Source organism: Cricetulus griseus (genome assembly GCF_003668045.3).
Source record: "Cricetulus griseus strain 17A/GY chromosome 1 unlocalized genomic scaffold, alternate assembly CriGri-PICRH-1.0 chr1_1, whole genome shotgun sequence".
Taxonomy (NCBI): Eukaryota; Metazoa; Chordata; class Mammalia; order Rodentia; family Cricetidae; genus Cricetulus; species Cricetulus griseus.
Window position 1 is genome coordinate 187192184 of NW_023276807.1, and position 17408 is coordinate 187209591.

Below are 17408 nucleotides of genomic sequence, written 5' to 3' on the forward strand. Positions count from 1 at the left end.
ATGAAGTGAAGAATAGGAAGTAGTGTGAAATGACGTCAGAGAGGTGGGCAGAGGCAACATAAAACAATTTCATAAATATCAACCAAGAGAACTGAAAATAGAATGCCATGGAAGGTTTCACAATATATGTTTCAGATAGCTCACTGTGTAACCTCAAAAGATGGACTTGAAGAGAGCAGCACAGTACACAGGGGTCAGTTAAACAATGACAGCAGTATACCAGCCTCAGCCATGTTACCAATAAGGGTGAGACAGTGCTATAAACACAGAGGGGAGCTTCAGGAAGCCCAGGAAGGAAAATTACAGCCTCTGATAAGATGACGGAATGAACAGTTGAGAGGAAGTAGTGGCTGAGGGCAGCTCAAATGATTAACAAATTCTAATTCCATGTGGTTTCTTCAACTCTCTAAGCCAGGCATGGTGGTGCATACCTTTAATCTCAGCACTTAGAAGGTAAAAGTAGATAGATCTCTGTGAGTTTAAGGCCAGACTGGTCCACATAGTGAGTTCCAGGCCAGCCAAGGCTACACAGTGTGACCCTGCCTCTTAAAATGAAGCAAAATCACTACTGCCACCAACAAAAACCCTTCTATACTTTGGTTTTCAGTCCTTCACTTGTAAAACAGAAATGCTTTAACAATGTCTAGCTACAGGGTGGTTGTGAGTATTTGCTACTGTTTATACTGCACAAAGTGAAGCTCTCAAAAATAAGGACCACCACTGTCTCCATCAGACAGTCAGAGGATGTTCTAGCAAAGAAAGAAAACAGAAGAAATACTTGCAGTAGAGGCAAATATTGCAGGAACTTGAGCTAAGACTGAGCCTGAATGTTTTGTGATTCTTATGCAACTGGCATGAAGGAAAGAAAAGCTCTCTTATAGGAGACAGGAATCAACTGCCAAGAAAGGGCTATGAATGGCAGAGACTGAACAGCTTCAATATCCCACTGCAGAGGGAGATACCTTTATTTATCTTTGAGCTGCTCTTCCCAGGGCCCTGAAAATATTCCATATTTTAGCTGTGTTGGAAGTGGTTCTTGCTTAGAAAATGTCTTTTTATAATACTCTTCTTACAATCAAAGAACATCTGTGGCAACCAGGTACCATGACATTCTGCTTATAAAAAAGGAGTATGCCAAGATTTATTCTTAATGGGTTGCAACATATAATATTAAATGAAAATTAATTTAATAGAAATTAAGGGATCACATCAAACTGGATACATAAAATGCCACCTGCCCAAAAAAGTAGCATAGTTCAAAGCTACATGATAATGACAGAAGTAAGTCACAGGGAAGAGTAAAGCATGGGATCATCACCCTTCTAACAGAGCAGGCGTCTGAATAATGAGGTTGATACCAAACCACATTTAAAGGAATAGTTACTTACTATTTAATTCAAATAAATAAATGAAAAGCTGGCAGCTAGAGGATATTAATATACTAGATTAATTTCATTATTAGAATACAGAACAAACTCTACTGAATCGATTTCCACTTTTGAGTGTCCATATGTCTGACATAATTTCGTGCCAAGTGATAAATACAACCTAGTATTTCATAATCACAAGATAACTCTAACTTCATCAATGACATGACACATGGAGGAATCCACTAAGAAGGAGCTTTCACAACAACTTAGTAAGTCTTTCAAAGCAAAGTGCCTCATTCCAATTGTAGCAATGTGTCCTACGGGACATGAACTACATTTAGAAGAACCATGACTATAAATCTTTAACATACACCCAATATAATAATAACACACATAAACTAAATGTGGACGTGATGATGGAACATGACATATCCCATGTAATCCTAAGAGTTACAATTTATCTGTTTTAATATTTTAGTGACTCTGATTAGATGCCTTTTGGCTTCTACAGTTCTCATGAATTAAATTAGCTTGTGCTGTAAAGTAATGCAGACCTTATTGATTCCAGAGACTGTGAGTCACCAAGGGAAGAAGTCCAAAAAGGTTAAACTTCCACTGAACTCCAAGTCAGAGGCTTGAAAGCTACAGAGATAAAGGCATTAGCTGTAGTCTTATGAAACATCCAAGGCTGCTCTCATTTGATTAGGGATTTGCTACAGGCTTTTCATGACAAATACAACAAAGACATTTACAATTTTTTTTAAGTTCTCAAGAGAGAGCCATAAAATAGATTATCTATTAATAATTCTAAATCAGAAACTACAAAGTATGTGTTCATTAGCAAAAGCCTACTTCTATAGTACTAAAAACTCACGATACCAAAAGGCTACACTGAAGAATGAAAGTCAACATCCTTATTGATTATTGAATTCAGAAATATGTTTAGTTTGAAACAGTTGTCACCACAACTACTTGCCTTAGATTAGTTTTTTTTTTTCAAACTAGTCTAAAGAATAGCAACATTCATTGAAATGTTTATAGAAAACCAGTGGGGAGGAAGGGCAAATAACTTCAATATACAGAAGTTACTAAGCATTTCTGATACATTTTCAATCATGAGATTGAATAATGTTATATTTTGGAAGGCTAGCTAGTCTACAATATACCCCTCTGATGCATAAGTGCATTGAAACTCAAGTGATACATATGTTCACACTACTGTCTTTTATGCTCTTTATTGATGACTTGTTTTATGCTGAGTTTTGCCTAACCATTTTAGGACTTTGTCACATAATACAGGTGGGTGTTAATCAAAACTTAAGGCCATTATTTTTTCCATGTGAGAACTTTGTAAGCTACTTAAATACAAGTTAAGTTACTTTTTCTGGGTTTGTATTTATACTTTGCTAGTACATTATAATTTTAAGCTTCTCATTGTCACAAAACTTTAAAAAATATTTAAGTATAGGTATAACAGTATAATAATATATATTTCAGCCTGGGAGATAATAAACTGTTGTGTCTGCTTTGGAATTTTAAAATAACACATCAAGAACTCTGAGAAAAGGATAAACTAGTCATATAATTTATTCCATTAATTTGTATAAGTATAACCCTTATCTACCTTTTAAAGTGAGTAGAATATAAAAAAGAATGCCAGTTCATTGCTGATAGGTTTAGTTCTTCTCACAGGGAAGGAAAGAGGCATTAAGTAGCACAACTCACAAGGCCACAGTCAATTGTACAACACATGCTTGGTATTTTTAGAACTAAAACAAAGACAAAAGCTACACAGCTTCCTTTTTTTTTTTTTTTAAAGACTTACTGTGTGTGTGTGTGAGAGAGAGAGCGAGAGCGAGAGCGAGAGCGAGAGCGAGAGCGAGAGAGAGAGAGAGAGAGAGAGAGAGAGAGAGAGAGAGAGAGCTTGTGCTTGTGCTTGTTCATGTATATGCATGCAGATACCACAGAGGCTAGAGGATGTCAGAGTCCCTAGGATCTGCAGTTACAAGCAGCTGGGAACTGCTGGGAACAGAATTCTGGTCTTCTGAAAGAGTAACAAATGCTCTTAATTGCTCAGCCATCTCGTCAGTCCCCCAAATACTCATAATTTCTAAATTGCAACAAAGATGACCTTCTATATTCAATCTGAGGTACAGACCTTGTTATATTTACTAAAGAAAAATACAGGTTCCAAAAGACAAGTCTATACAAGACAGCAAACAAAACTTGTCTGCTTTATAGTTTTTCTTTCTTTTCCTAAATGTCTTCTTACTACTCTACTCCTATCTCTTACTGTCTACTTTTGGCAGCCACAGGTGAAAACCCCAAACCAAAAAAGCAGCAGCTGTTGCTTTATAGCCTTTATGTGAATAAAATGAAGAAAAGAGAAAGATGTAAATACAGCCATCTTTTATCTCAAGTATAAAATGAAAGATGGAGTGGAAAATAAACCACTTACTAAAATCTTTGTGTTTACTTTGAACAACTAACCCAGTAGCTGAAAAAGAAAGTTTGCTATGTAAATCAATTTTATAATTTAAGTATCTTTGTATCAAATATTTTTACACATATCATGAAACACATACTCATAAAATTTATGTGGATCAAAACAAACCCCATTTTTTTTTTTTAAATTGAAGGCTTTTTGTTTCATTTTGGCATTTTTTTTTTGTCACTAGCTTTTTGGGTGCTTGATTTTTGTTGTTGTTTTTGAGAGAGAAAAAGATCATCAAGTTTGGGTAAGGAGTGGGAAGGAGGATGTAGGAGGAGTTGGGGGAAGGAAACATGCTCAAAATATATTGTATGAAAATCTTAAATTAACAAAATGTATGTGTATAGGTTAATGAATAATTATAAAGCAAACATCCATTTTACACCCACCATCCACTCCCTGAAACAGAAGGAGCTCCTCTTAAACACACAACCCATGCTCTTCCTTAGTCTCTGGCTTTACTATATGACATAAACCTCAAGTTCACTAATTAAGAATGAAATGAAATAATGCCACAGGTGCTAAAAGATGAAAATGTTTAAAGCTCCTTTATAATGCATTAAAATAAGAGAACATATAGGGCATTTCATTAAAATCTCCTGTGAAAAATGCCCAGAGTAAGAATATCGATCCATTTGAAATATAAATTATTGAAGTGCTTGGGTTTAATTTTGTGGAACACCACACAGGAGGACCATAAAAAACATGATTTGTTCCCAATACTTCTAACAGCTGGCAGTAAGGAAGGCCAACACTAGCAGTCAAGATGCAAAACCATTAAATAACTGTAATTTCAACATGGTGTACCTAATATAAATAACTATAAATTACAAATAAATAGATTGATCTCTCTGATTTTTTGCTAGCTCTTGACAAAATAATGACGGCTTCAGCAATACTCCTACTTCCATTCTAAAACAGGACGCTCATGTGTCAGGACTGGAACTATGAAGTCTGAAGGTAATAACAGTAATGTGGAATCATGTTTTATTAGTAGTATGAGGTTAAATCTCATGGGACATTTCCTCTTTGATGAAGCACAACACTCAGCAATGTGATATTTAAGTAAAGAGTTTCTAAATTTTGTGTAGTAAGGTGACCAAAAGATAACAATAATACACTATATACTTTTAAAAGTTGTTAAGTTCACCAGTGTTTTCTCTATAAAGAAATGATGTTTTAGAAAAAAATCAATGTTTAACTTGATTTAAAATGTTATACAGTATAAACATGTATTGAAATACCACATTGGTATCTAAAAATACAGTCTTTAAATCTTATAGTTTTTAATTCTTATCAGTTAAAAATAAATTTTAAAAATAAAAAAAACAAATTCCAAATCCTTTAAGTAAACAGTATTTAAGAAGTCTTTAGATTGAAAAGCATTCCTACTCTAGAAGGTAACACAAAACCACAAAACAAACATAATTCACTTACTATTTCAAACCTAGAAAAACAATTATTCCCCTTGCACTAAATCACTCCTTTTCCATTACCACTGCTATTTGTAATGTCTGACACTCACTCCTCACTAACTACAGAAGGTCTGGGCAGCATTGACCCGTGGGCTATGACTTGATAAAGTTCAGTATTAATCGTCCAAGATGTGACAGACAAGAAAACATACAAACATCTTAAACATCTAAATGTTTTGGTTAACTATAAGAACAATGACAGTATAGCCATTCTGTCACAGGAGAGAGAGACTACCCCAAATCTCTAGCTATGCCACATGGATATTCTCAAATCTCTAACTCTACAATGGCCGAGAAAATAATATAAATTTAATAGGCTATTATGCAATCATTAAGCCTAAAAACTATAAAGCTATAATAGAAAATTTTGTAATATACAAGAAGACATCCTAAGCATATATTTAGATGGAGATATAACTATATAAGACAAATATAAACATTTAAAACATTATACACATAGGCAAAGACTTGAAAAATACAGTAAGAAAGTAAGTATTTGATCTAGTTTAAGTTCCTTTAACCTCTGCATGTTGACAAGGTAAATAAAAATGGAAATGAATCCTTTCCCTAAAGAACTATAAAACTATCATCTGCACCTTGGTAATCACCTTATATTTATGATCTACATTAAACCTACACAAACTTGTTCTCTCTCTCTCTCTCTCTCTCTCTCTCTCTCTCTCTCTCTCTCTCTCTCTCTCTCTCTCACCCTGACCCTTTACACACGATAGGGGCAAGGTCTCCAGATAAACAGGGAAGTCTGAGCTGAGCATTCTGATTAGGAGAGGAAGGGGAGAAAGAATGAAAGGATGAAATAATTAGTACCCAGCAAGGTCAAAGAGGCACCAATGGGATATTTTACTGCCATCTCAAGGTATCAAATTTAATATTACTTTAAGGAAGTTAATCACTACAGCCACTTAAAGCCATGAAAATTACAAAATACAAATGTCCAATAGCTTAAGTGACAAAAAATACTGTATCAATTTGATTAACTTTTCACTGCATCAGAAATTAAATCTCTCTAAGAACCAGAATCATTAAGATTCAAGGATACGGAGACATCCAATTTCCTGTCAGAGGGGTAGATAAGGAATCCATTACTTTATGGCTATCATGGGTCAAAAGCTCAATAAAGTAACCCTGAAATTACAGGCACTAACTCAAAAGGCACAATTAATTTGGACTCTAAAATGATTATAAAAGCTGCCCCCCCTGAAGCTTTCTTTTTTTGCATAAATTAACAGATTCTAAAATTCATATCCAAATACAAAAGATTCAAGAAAGCCAAATAAACAGTAGAAAGAATCAAGTTAGAAGATACATGCTTCCTGATTGTAAAACTTACTACAAAGGTACAGTAATCAAGTCTGAAGCCAGGATAAACTCCCGCACATACAGAAACTTAGGTTTTGAGAAGGGAATCAAGAGAATTAAGAGTATTCTAACAAACGGTGTTTGGACAACTGACTAGCATAATCAAAATGATGAAGCTGGACCCCTATTTCTTATAATACATACACAAAAATAACTTGAAATGGATGTGCAAGACAACTTAGCAGATAAAAGAACATTTCAAAAGCTTGATGATCTGGGCTTCATCCCCAGAATCCACATGGTGGAAGAAAACTGACTCTGAAAGGCTGTTCTCTGACCTCTATACTACATGCGTGTGTAGTTGTGTCTCTGCCTACACACACAGCACAGTAAATAATTTTTTTTAGATTTACAGTATAAAACTGAGCCCATAACTCATATTATATGCAAAATTTAATGTAAAATGGATAATGTAAAGCTGTGTGTAGTGGCACACACCTTTAATCCCAGCACTCAGGGAGAGGCAGGAGGAACTCTGTGAGTTCAAGGACAGCCTGGTCTACAGAGGGCGTTCCAGGACAGCCAGACCTACATAGTGAGACCCTGCTTCAAAAACAAAAACACATTAAAACAAATGGGTAATGTACATGAGCATATGTACAAATATATAAAATTCTTAGAAAAGGGCTGGGAAGACAACCCAGCAGTTAAGAGCACTCGCTGCTCTTGCAGAGACCCAGTACTGGGTTCCTAGCATCCCCACATGGTGGTTCACAATCCTCTCTAACACTAATTCCAGGGGAATATGATGCCTTCTTCTGTACTCTGCAAGATTACTACCTTGTCAAGCATTGCCTGGCCTCAGGGGTTCTCTGGAACTGTGGTACAGAAGAACTCTATGAACCTTAGTGCTCCCCATCCAAATCTTACATAATTCATGCTTATAAAACTAGTATCTAGAGGCCAGTGCTGCCAAGTTCTGTGGCTAGCTTGGGAGGAAGCCTGGCCTATTGGAGCACTACTACATTAGCTTTTGTATGCTGACTCTGGGGAATCAGGTAGTTATTTTGATCCAATAACTTCAGAGACATTGGGCTTACATTTTCACATGTTAGAGGTGGGAGTCTTGTCCCTGGGACACTTTTCTTACAGTTCCAGGGTCCTCTTTAGAGAATTGTACCTTCTTAACAATTACAGATCTTTTACATCTGTACTCTCCTTGTCCAAAAGTTAAACTTCCTTTCCTTAACAAACTTCACATATTTCTTATCTTTCTGATTTACTTTTTACTCTATCACAGACCTGGATGAGACAGTGAGCTGTAATCATGCCACAGCCTGAAGGCTATCCTGTCTTCAAATTTTCTTTACCAAACAAACTAGCTCAATACCTTTAAATTCAGCCTAACCCAGCCTCTCAGGATTCAGGAAGAACACAGCAGATTCGTTACCAGAACATCCACTGTACCCTAACCCAGTTAGTAGTCTTTGCTCCTTGCTGAAACTTCATGAGCCAGATCCACAATGTCCACATTTTTCACAACATTTTTGTCTCCAAAACTTCCAACAGAATGACCCATTAAGCTTTGCTTACAATAGTCACAGGTTTTACCAGTCCAAGGTTCCAACCAAACTCTCACATTTTCCCCACAAATCAATTCCAATAGCCTAAGAACAACACAGTTAAGTTTATTATAGCAATAGCCCCAACATTTCCATACCACTTTCCCCTGTTGCCTGCCTTGCTGCTGTAACAAAATACCTTACAAAGACAACTTGAGGAAATAAGAGTTTATTTTGGCTCACAGTCCATCATGATGGGGAAGTACATCAGGGCAGTAGCCTTCAGACACATTACTGCACTGCAGCCACAGTCAAAATGCAGAGAACAATGAATGCTACTGCTTAGCTCGCCTTCTACTTTTATTTAGTCCAGGACTCCATGAGATGGCCATCCAAAGTTAAGGTGGGTATTCCTCCAAGAACTAACCTAAAGCAACTAATTTAACCCTTCACAAGCATGCTTAGTGGCTTGTCTCTAGATAATTCTAAACTCTGTCAAAATAGACAATGAAGTCATCAAATCAACTAGTTATTCATGTAATAATAGATGTTTTCCCTTTAATTGTATCTTTTATACTCTGAACTAACCAAGTGGTATGTCCTCTATACTTTTGTCCATTGACCCTAAATACAATTCTTTTGTCCTTCCACAGCACACCAGGCCCTACTAGGACATTTCTTCTGCTATGCTGCTTAATTAATATATTCATTTATGAACATGTCCAATGTCCCTTTCTAATGATAAAGCTGACAAACAATTCTTTATCTTGTATAATACAGTGCAAAATGTACAAAGGTACTCAGTGTTCTTTAGGGGATAAACATTGTGGTAGTTTGAATGTAATTGGCCCATATAATCTCATAGGGAGTGGCACTTAGGAGGTGTGGCTTTGTTGGAGTGGGTATGGCCTTGTTGGAGGAAGTATGTGGCTATGGGGTGGGCTTTGAGATTTTCTATGCTCAAGATACTGCCCAGTGTTTCAGCCGAATTCCTGTTGCCTCCACGATATAGGACTCTAAGCTCCTTCTCCAGCACCATGTCTGCCTGCATACCACCAGGTTCCCCACCATGATGACAATGGACTGAACCACTGAAACTGCACACAAGCTCCCTCAATTAAAAGTTTTCCTTATAAGACTTCCCATAGTCATGGTGTCTCTTCACAGCTATGGAAACCCTAACTAAGACAAACATCATTACAATAGAAAGTACACAGGCTTTGGAGTCTTAATCTTTTCTACATCCAGTAAATAGTTAATGTTCACCTAATTTGTTTAGGAACTGACCAAATTAAAATCTATTCCCACTGCAAGTACATATTGTAAAACCTGTTTACAGTTTCCTCTCTGAATTGGATATTCTATTTAAATTTCAAAAAAGTAAGGGTCCAATAAACAGCGGTTCCTTTTTGATATATGGAGGTCTTCAATAAATAGTATAAAAAGCTTCTTTTTCTTCTTAAAAGCAACTTCGTTAGGTCTGTAAAAATTATAGTATGTAGAAGATATACACAGGAGAAGAATCTCAAATTTTAAAAGGCAAGTTTTAACCTTATAATTATAAATCCCAATAATATTAAAATTATTTAGAGTCTGAGAAGTCATGCCATTTAAATCAGAAGTTTCATATTACATTGATACCATTATAACTGATAAAATTATTTTTTATATATTTTAAATAATTTATTTAACTTTATTTCACATGCACTGTGTGAAGGTATCAGATCCCCTGGACATGGCGTTACAGACAGTTGTAAGTTGCTGGGAATTGAACCCAGGTCGTCTGGAAAAACAGTGAGTGCTCTTAACTGAGCCATCTCTCCAGCCCCCTATAACTAATAAAAGATAACTCTGTCCTAGCTAAAATTTACTTTTCTCAGTAATATATCAAATACCTTCAGGTACACTTTGTCAGGCAACAACTCAACAAACACATCGAACCCTTACTCTAAAGATACTGTGCAGAGCGCTTATATATACCTGCACACTCTGACAGCAAATACACTGAGGAAGGCATGGTGATAAAGGATTCTCATATGCTGCTGGTAAGAACTGGAATCTAGAACCACCTTCTAGAAACAGAAATTGTCACTGTTATGTAAGTTTTCTAAATCCATATAACCTTTGTGTTAGCTACTTTTCTTAGCACTATGACAAGAAACACTTCAGGGAGAATGGATTTATTCTGACATTGTTTGAGAGGATTTAGTCCATCCTGCAGGTAACATGGCTGTGGGAGCAGCTATTGGATGGGGCAGTGGGAATCTGAGACAGGAAGCAGAAAGTGGCTCAGGAGAGAACTAAGACAAGGTTGTTACCCATAAGACTTAACTTTATGGCCCTATGTTTGCTAGCGAGGCCCAATGTAAAATAGGTTCCACAACCTCCCCAAAGAGAGCTACTAGCCAGGGAAACAAGTGTTAAAATACTTGACCCTGTGGAAGAACTTCATGTTCAAATATAACATTCTGTCCTTGGTCCCCATAAGTTCATGGCCAGCTCATAATGCAAAACATTTTTAGTTCAACTTCCAGTTCCAACACTATTCAAAACACCGAAGATCAATGTCTCTGAAAAATTAAGGCCATCCCCAAATTATGAATTCCTGTAAAATCCAAATAAGCATTCCCAACATATAATGGTACAGAATAAACAATCTAATTCCAAAACAGAAGAATAGAGGCATAAGCACAAGACTAACACACAAGAGGGTAAGAATCAAACCGTGTATCTCTACATCCAGTGTCTTGGGCTAATATTGGCATTATCTGTATCCAATGACTTAGGTAGCTTGTTGCCCCTCCAGTGCTACATGCAATGTCTGGGGCTCATACTGGCATTATCTGCACCCCATGGCTGAGGCAGCTTGCCCCTCTAACTCTGATCCAGCATCTGGGGCTCATGCTGGTATTATCTGTGCCCATGGGTGAGGTAGCTTGCCCCTCCAGCTCTGATGTCTGTAGCATATGTGGCTTCTTTCCTAGGTGATTCCACTTTAATGTCCTCCAGGGCAGAATGAAGATATTCAAAAGAGACTTTATGCCTTGTCCCTCCCTTTGGCTATTAAAATATTAAAATAACAATCCACAAGGAATTGGTATTTTCCAAGGAATCTCATGGTAGGGGAAAGAAAGAGGTGAAGCCTTGTTGTCTAGAAAAAACTTGTTATCCAGATTTCACAGTTGTGACTTGGCACACTACCTTGCAAGAACTATTGAAGCCTGTAGAACGATGGGTCAAAAATGGATAGCACCAAACCTTGAACCAGACTGCTTAATTATACACACCTCTTGCCCTCTACTTAAATCTAAACCTCACATCAGGACCCTGAAGATGGACTTAAGTGGTAAAAGGTCACTGAACTTCTACTAGTTCCTTTTCCTGATATGGCTACAATGAATATACTTTCTTTCTTTGCTTTTTACTATCACTTTACTCTGTAACTAGCCTATTGAAGATGGGTGGCCAAGTCTGGGGTGCCAGTGCTACCAGTGCCCAGGCTTTGACTCTAACAATTCTGGAATCACATTCAGTGCCAATAGCTTTCATAAATAAATGTCTCCCATTCCTTGCATCTACAACATACCTCCACTACCTACAGGCTGTTCAGGACATCCATACAGGGAATCTGACTGCTACGTGTTGATAGCTTAGCAGATTTTCTGGAACCTTCATGCATCTCTCCACAACCCTCTAGCTTTTGCATCTTGCATGCCTGTAAAAGCAGCTCCATGCAGAAAACACTGCCCCTTCTACCAGAAGCTGCAGTGGCATTTGAATGCTTCCCTGGATGAACCTAGGAAAATATGGCCCTGGGGAGTCCTGCTCAAGCAGGATGCCCAGGAAACTCTCTTTGTTCAGGAATCTCCTTTGAAATGAATTTGCATTTTTATAAGTTGAAGCAACAGCAGCTGGGGTCTTGCCCTCAAGGCATCTTTTCTATTTGTCCCAATATGAACTGTCCTTAATTATACTAAGACTTTAACAATATAGACTCTACATTATCTTCTACAACTTTAACCCAATTCATTCTTTTCCTATACATTTTTCACATCTTCCTGCTCTACGTTTTGCTTTGAATTTTCATTGTAAGCCCCACCAAACACATTAAGCAATAATTATATATATATAGCAACCTGAATGCTATGCTGTCTTGAAACTTTCTAAGTCTATTATTTTTGAATTTCTTCGCACAGTTTTCAGGACACAACAGAATGTGGTCAAATTCTTTGCCTGGATCTAAGTAAAGTGGCTTCTCTAGTCCAGTTCCCACAAGAGTCCTGTTTCCCTTATAACCTCATGACTGCACTTCTACCAGCATTCTGAACTTCTGCACCAGCACCGGAATGCTCCATTAGAGAAGTTTTACACACAATAGGGCATCTCTAGCCCACAGCTTCAAACTCTTTTTCATTTCTCCTACAAATGATTCCAAAGGCCTCATAGACCAATTTATAGAAGCCATGACACCTTTCCTAGGGCCAATGTTCTGCACTAGTTACTTTTCTCAACACTGAAATCTAATACATAAGAAGGCACAGCTTAAGGGAAGATCTAACTTGGCTTATAGTTTCAGAGGGTATCACCTATCATGGCAGGAAAGGTATGGCTAAGATCAGCTCATAGTTGTGGCCCCAGAGGTGTAAAACAAGACTTGTGACCATCTCCATGATTCTAAGCCCTACCTCTGCGAGCCAGCTCTACACCCAAAAGGTTCCACAGCCTCTCAAATTAGTACTACCAGCTAGGAACCAAGTGTTCAAAATAGGTCTGTGCAGACATTTCACATTTAAATCATAAAACACTTTTTCTTGATAATTACATATTGCTAGGATTTATTCTATCAAAATAGCTAATGATGTACAGTTTAGAAATCAACATATTTATTTGTTCATTTTAAGTATTAAAACAGCTGGGCGGTGGTGTTGCACACCTTTAGTTCCAGCACTCGGGAGGCAGAGGCTGGTGGATCTCTGTGAGTTTGAGGGCAGCCTGGTCTATGGAGCTAGTTCCAGGACAGCTAGGGCTGTTACCCAGAGAAACTTTGTCTCAAAAAGCAAGCAAGCAAGCAAACAAAACCCCCCCCAAACAATTAAAAATCAACATTCAGTGTGCCTAAGACAGAATCATTTTTTTAAAAAATAAAACATTAGATTGGTATTCTAGAAATTTTTCTTTTTTCTAAACCCCACTGTGTCCCCAGGAAGCTGCACTGCCCTGATAGGCAGAGGTAGCCACAGCACCCTCTGTTTCTGTTTCTCTAGCAGACAGAAAAGGCATGAGACCGAGCTAGAGTCAGGTGCAGAGTGAATCTGCAAGCATTCTAGAATTTTAAAGAGTGGCTTCAGATATAATGCTTAGCTTAGATCTTAAAACATTTTCATTCAGTAATCAAAGTGCTTATTTGACCTCTTGTATGTAAAAGAATAAGATAATTTGTCTAAGACAACAGAGTCATCAGGTCATCATGTGACCTCTGAAACCTGATAACAAACATTCAGTTTTAAGTCCCCAAGTTTCTAAGTTGGAACCAAGGGGAGAGCAGTGGGCAGCATTCTGTTTTAACAAGGTCTCCATGATCCAGACATATAATAAATGTGAAAGCACAAACATGCAACATACATTTTTACAAATGTATTTGTGATCATTAAACACTTCCGGAAAATAAAGAGACAGCAGTGCAATGTCTCCCATGTCAACTGCACTTTCATATTTCAGGGCTCTTCTCAATCAATAAACATTAATTAATATGAAGTGTTAAATAATATGCCTGTCTGGCCCCTGACAAAGTAGTCAACTACTTTCAACTGGATCACTGTCAGAAGTCCTAGAGAACAGAGATTCTTAATCTATTAATGTCACAGGAAATACCAGAAAAGTCACAGGAGGTGATTGCATTTGAGGGTGCTGTGTGCTCGGGAAGGGATTGGTAACAGAAATCACAAACAGCTCACTCTTTACTCACTTAAAGCATTTTTCATCTACTATTCTCCTGATACTGATAACTCTGAAAACAAGTCTGACTGCCTGGTCACATCTGAAGTCAAGACCACCGATATTGGGAGTGCCTGACAGACACAGAAGACACTGTACCATGTGTTCCAGGAGACACAGAGCTCAAGACCTTCAAGCCTCTACCTGGAGTGCTTTAACCTGCTAGATGATGCCAAGAATCCAAAATCAAAGTTAAGAGAGGTACCTGTCATAGAAATTAAAAAGAAAAGTGGTGTGACATCAATTTGGAGGGGGTATGCAGAAAAATCTAAGTCTGGAGAAACAGAATTTTAAAAGAATGGTGGAAGGGAGTTGATCAGTTGCTTAGAAAATGAGGCAGCAGGCAGGGAGCAAGCTGTGCAGAGGGAAATCATAGGGCAACCATGTGATTGGGCTGGACTGTTCCCACCAGAGACAAACTATATCACCCTGGACCAACAAGCCCATCTTGAAATCACAGCTACTCATTTGTGAAATGGGAAAATAATAATGATTTGAATTACATCAAAATTATTTACTTGAAAGACAGCTAGGGAAGAAAAGACTCTAACATGAAAAACAACATAGCCCATGTTCACAGCTTAACAACTATTCTCTCTTATATAATCAAACTGTGGAATAGTAAACATTTTAGTATATAATATTTTAAGAACAATTTTGTTTCTATTATTAGCAAATGAAGCATAAATAATTGAAAGGATTCAAAATAACATGAGAAATGCAAACAACTCAAACTGTTTTTAAGTTTTAAAAAATTATATATAAAAGTATTTGTTGTTGGCTAGGAACTTAATTACTTAGCAAAAGTATATTGCCACTGTTTGGGGCACTCTTTTTGGTAAGTAGTTTGGCAGTTTCTTCTAAAACTAAAAAATATGCTTAAAAACATCTTAGCAACTGTACTTTGGGATAGTTATCTCAAGGCAACAAAAACTCATGCATTTTCATGCAAAAATGAGTACAAAGTTCAAGCAACTTTAAAGAAAAAATATAGAAACCACCCAAACGAATTACCATTTATTACTGAATAGTTCAGGATCACTTAGATCTCTTTATGTATACCCAGGCTACCCTTAACAGGTAATCCTCCTGCCTCCACCTCTTTAGTGCTAGGATGATAAATATACACCACCATACCTCACTCCAAAATGAATATTAAAAATTTCTTGCCATTTTTTTTTACAGAAAGATGCTACTGCTTATCTTGCTGCTATTGATGCTTTAAGAGCTCTACAGGAATGCTCTTATCACAATGAGGGCATAGAAAGTTTCAGTAGCTTCAGAAAATTACTTTACAGCACATATGCAGAATACGAAGAGCTATGTGCTTTTCTATGTTTTCATCTCAACATCTAACTTCTGGGATTATCTAAAGAAACAATTTGAACTAAGGGAAAAAATACACACACTCTCATATACACATACACAGTAGTAGTAATACAATGTTATTACACAGTAGTGCTACTGTGTAATTATACATGCATACACATTACTACAGTGAAGATGATAACAAGGTAAAATTTAACAACCTACATATTTACGTAGTAGCGATTTTATACATCAAGTCATGATGTATAAGCCACCTGTATGGTGGCTCATATTTGTGATCCCAGCATTCAAGAGAGGAGACAGGAGAGTCAGGAATTTGAGGGCAGCCTAGGCTAAAAAATTTTAAGACATTGTCTAAAAAACCAAAAGGGGGAAAATATCTAGTCATGGGACAGATATGGTGATAATAGTACTAACAGTATAAGAAATATTCTATAACAAGGGAATACAACAAAATTCAATTTCAGTCCCAAATTATCTACCTAAAACAAGCATTTGAAAAACCATTAAAATAAAATTTCATTGGTAGTTTCATTTTACAGCCAAAGAAATAAAATACTTTTACCTTATCCCAGAAATCGATCAAAGCTGTAAAGTCCCATTTCTTAGAATATGCCACATTGTATTTCAGAATAGCATCCTATGAAAAAATAGAAACAAAAATCCCATTACACAGTCATGTAAGTTATCTTTCATAAATTGCTTCCAGTAAATTTCTTAATGCTAAGCAAGCTTCCTTCTGATAGCTATTCCATGTTAGTAGCTATGGACAAACAGAATGCACATTAATTTATTATTCACATAAGAAAAATGAGATTACATATGTTAAGCAATGGAAGGGAAACATAATTACCCTAAAGCATGCATTCTAAATGGGGACAGTGTACTCCTATTGGACAAAAATCAGACAGACCTTAAGGGATTAAAAAAATAGATTACAATTGCTTGTGGTTGACATCACATGTCGTGTGTTTACGTATTATGGGTTATCTGCTTCTTTGTGCACACACATATATGTATATAAGACACACAGTAACATCACACACAGTTATATATACTTTACATATTCCCATACAGAGATTATAGTTACATGCAGCACTAAAATATCATGGGGAGGATATAAGCAAGAAAATGTTTCAAAGGAAGAAAGATTGAATAACAGTGTTTTAAAGTACAAGATGGTATTTTTCCCCTCACTTTGGGCTACTGTGTGTGTGTGTGTATAAACAGTCATGTGTATTCATTATGTTCCTGTACATGAGTGTATAAGTATGTGCACGTATGTGTAGAGGCCAGGGGTCCATGTTCAGTATCTTTATCAGATGTTCTTCACTTTATTTTTTGAGACAGGGTCTCTTGCTAACCCAGAACTAACTGACTAGACTAGCTGGCCAGAAAGCTCTGGAGATCTGCCTTCCTCTATCTCCCTAAGCACTGGAGTTATAGACAACACACTCAGCTTTTTAAAATGGATCCTGGGGATCCAAATTCAGGTCTTCATGCTTGCACAGCAAGTATTTTACTGACTGAGCCATCTCTCTAGCCCCTATGACCCACCGTTTCTATAAACTACAACTTTGTTTCTATAACTTTGTTAATACAGAAATTTTATATATACTTTTCTCAAACCCTCTTACAGGGTTGAATTATTTTACAGCCAAAAAAGTAAGCATACTTTTACCTTAACCAAGAGACCAACCATAGCTGTAAAGAACTTTGTATGGTGGTACAAAGCCTAGCAGTTCACACCAGTATATATTTATATGGCATGGCAAGTCAAACTATGCCATCTACTGGTTTAAATTTTCATCATCTGAGTAAATAATACTATATACTGGGTTTCCACGGGTAAGATACGCATAAAGCAATC

At 36.9% G+C, this 17408-nt stretch overlaps 1 protein-coding gene and 1 non-coding gene across 4 annotated transcripts in view; both read right to left on the reverse strand.

Annotated features, from left to right (window-relative positions):
- The window catches only part of Parg (poly(ADP-ribose) glycohydrolase), a 102681-nt gene that overhangs the window by 66365 nt on the left and 18908 nt on the right, over positions 1-17408 (reverse strand). For all 3 annotated transcript variants that reach the window (XM_027389496.2, XM_027389495.2, XM_027389497.2), the window contains exon 7: positions 16104-16178. In XM_027389496.2, coding sequence (XP_027245297.1) covers positions 16104-16178 — 75 coding nt within the window. The remainder of the gene's footprint in view (positions 1-16103; positions 16179-17408) is intronic.
- Positions 13405-13531, reverse strand: LOC113832598. The gene has a single exon (XR_003479909.1). It is a non-coding gene; the product is annotated as a small nucleolar RNA SNORA77 (small nucleolar RNA).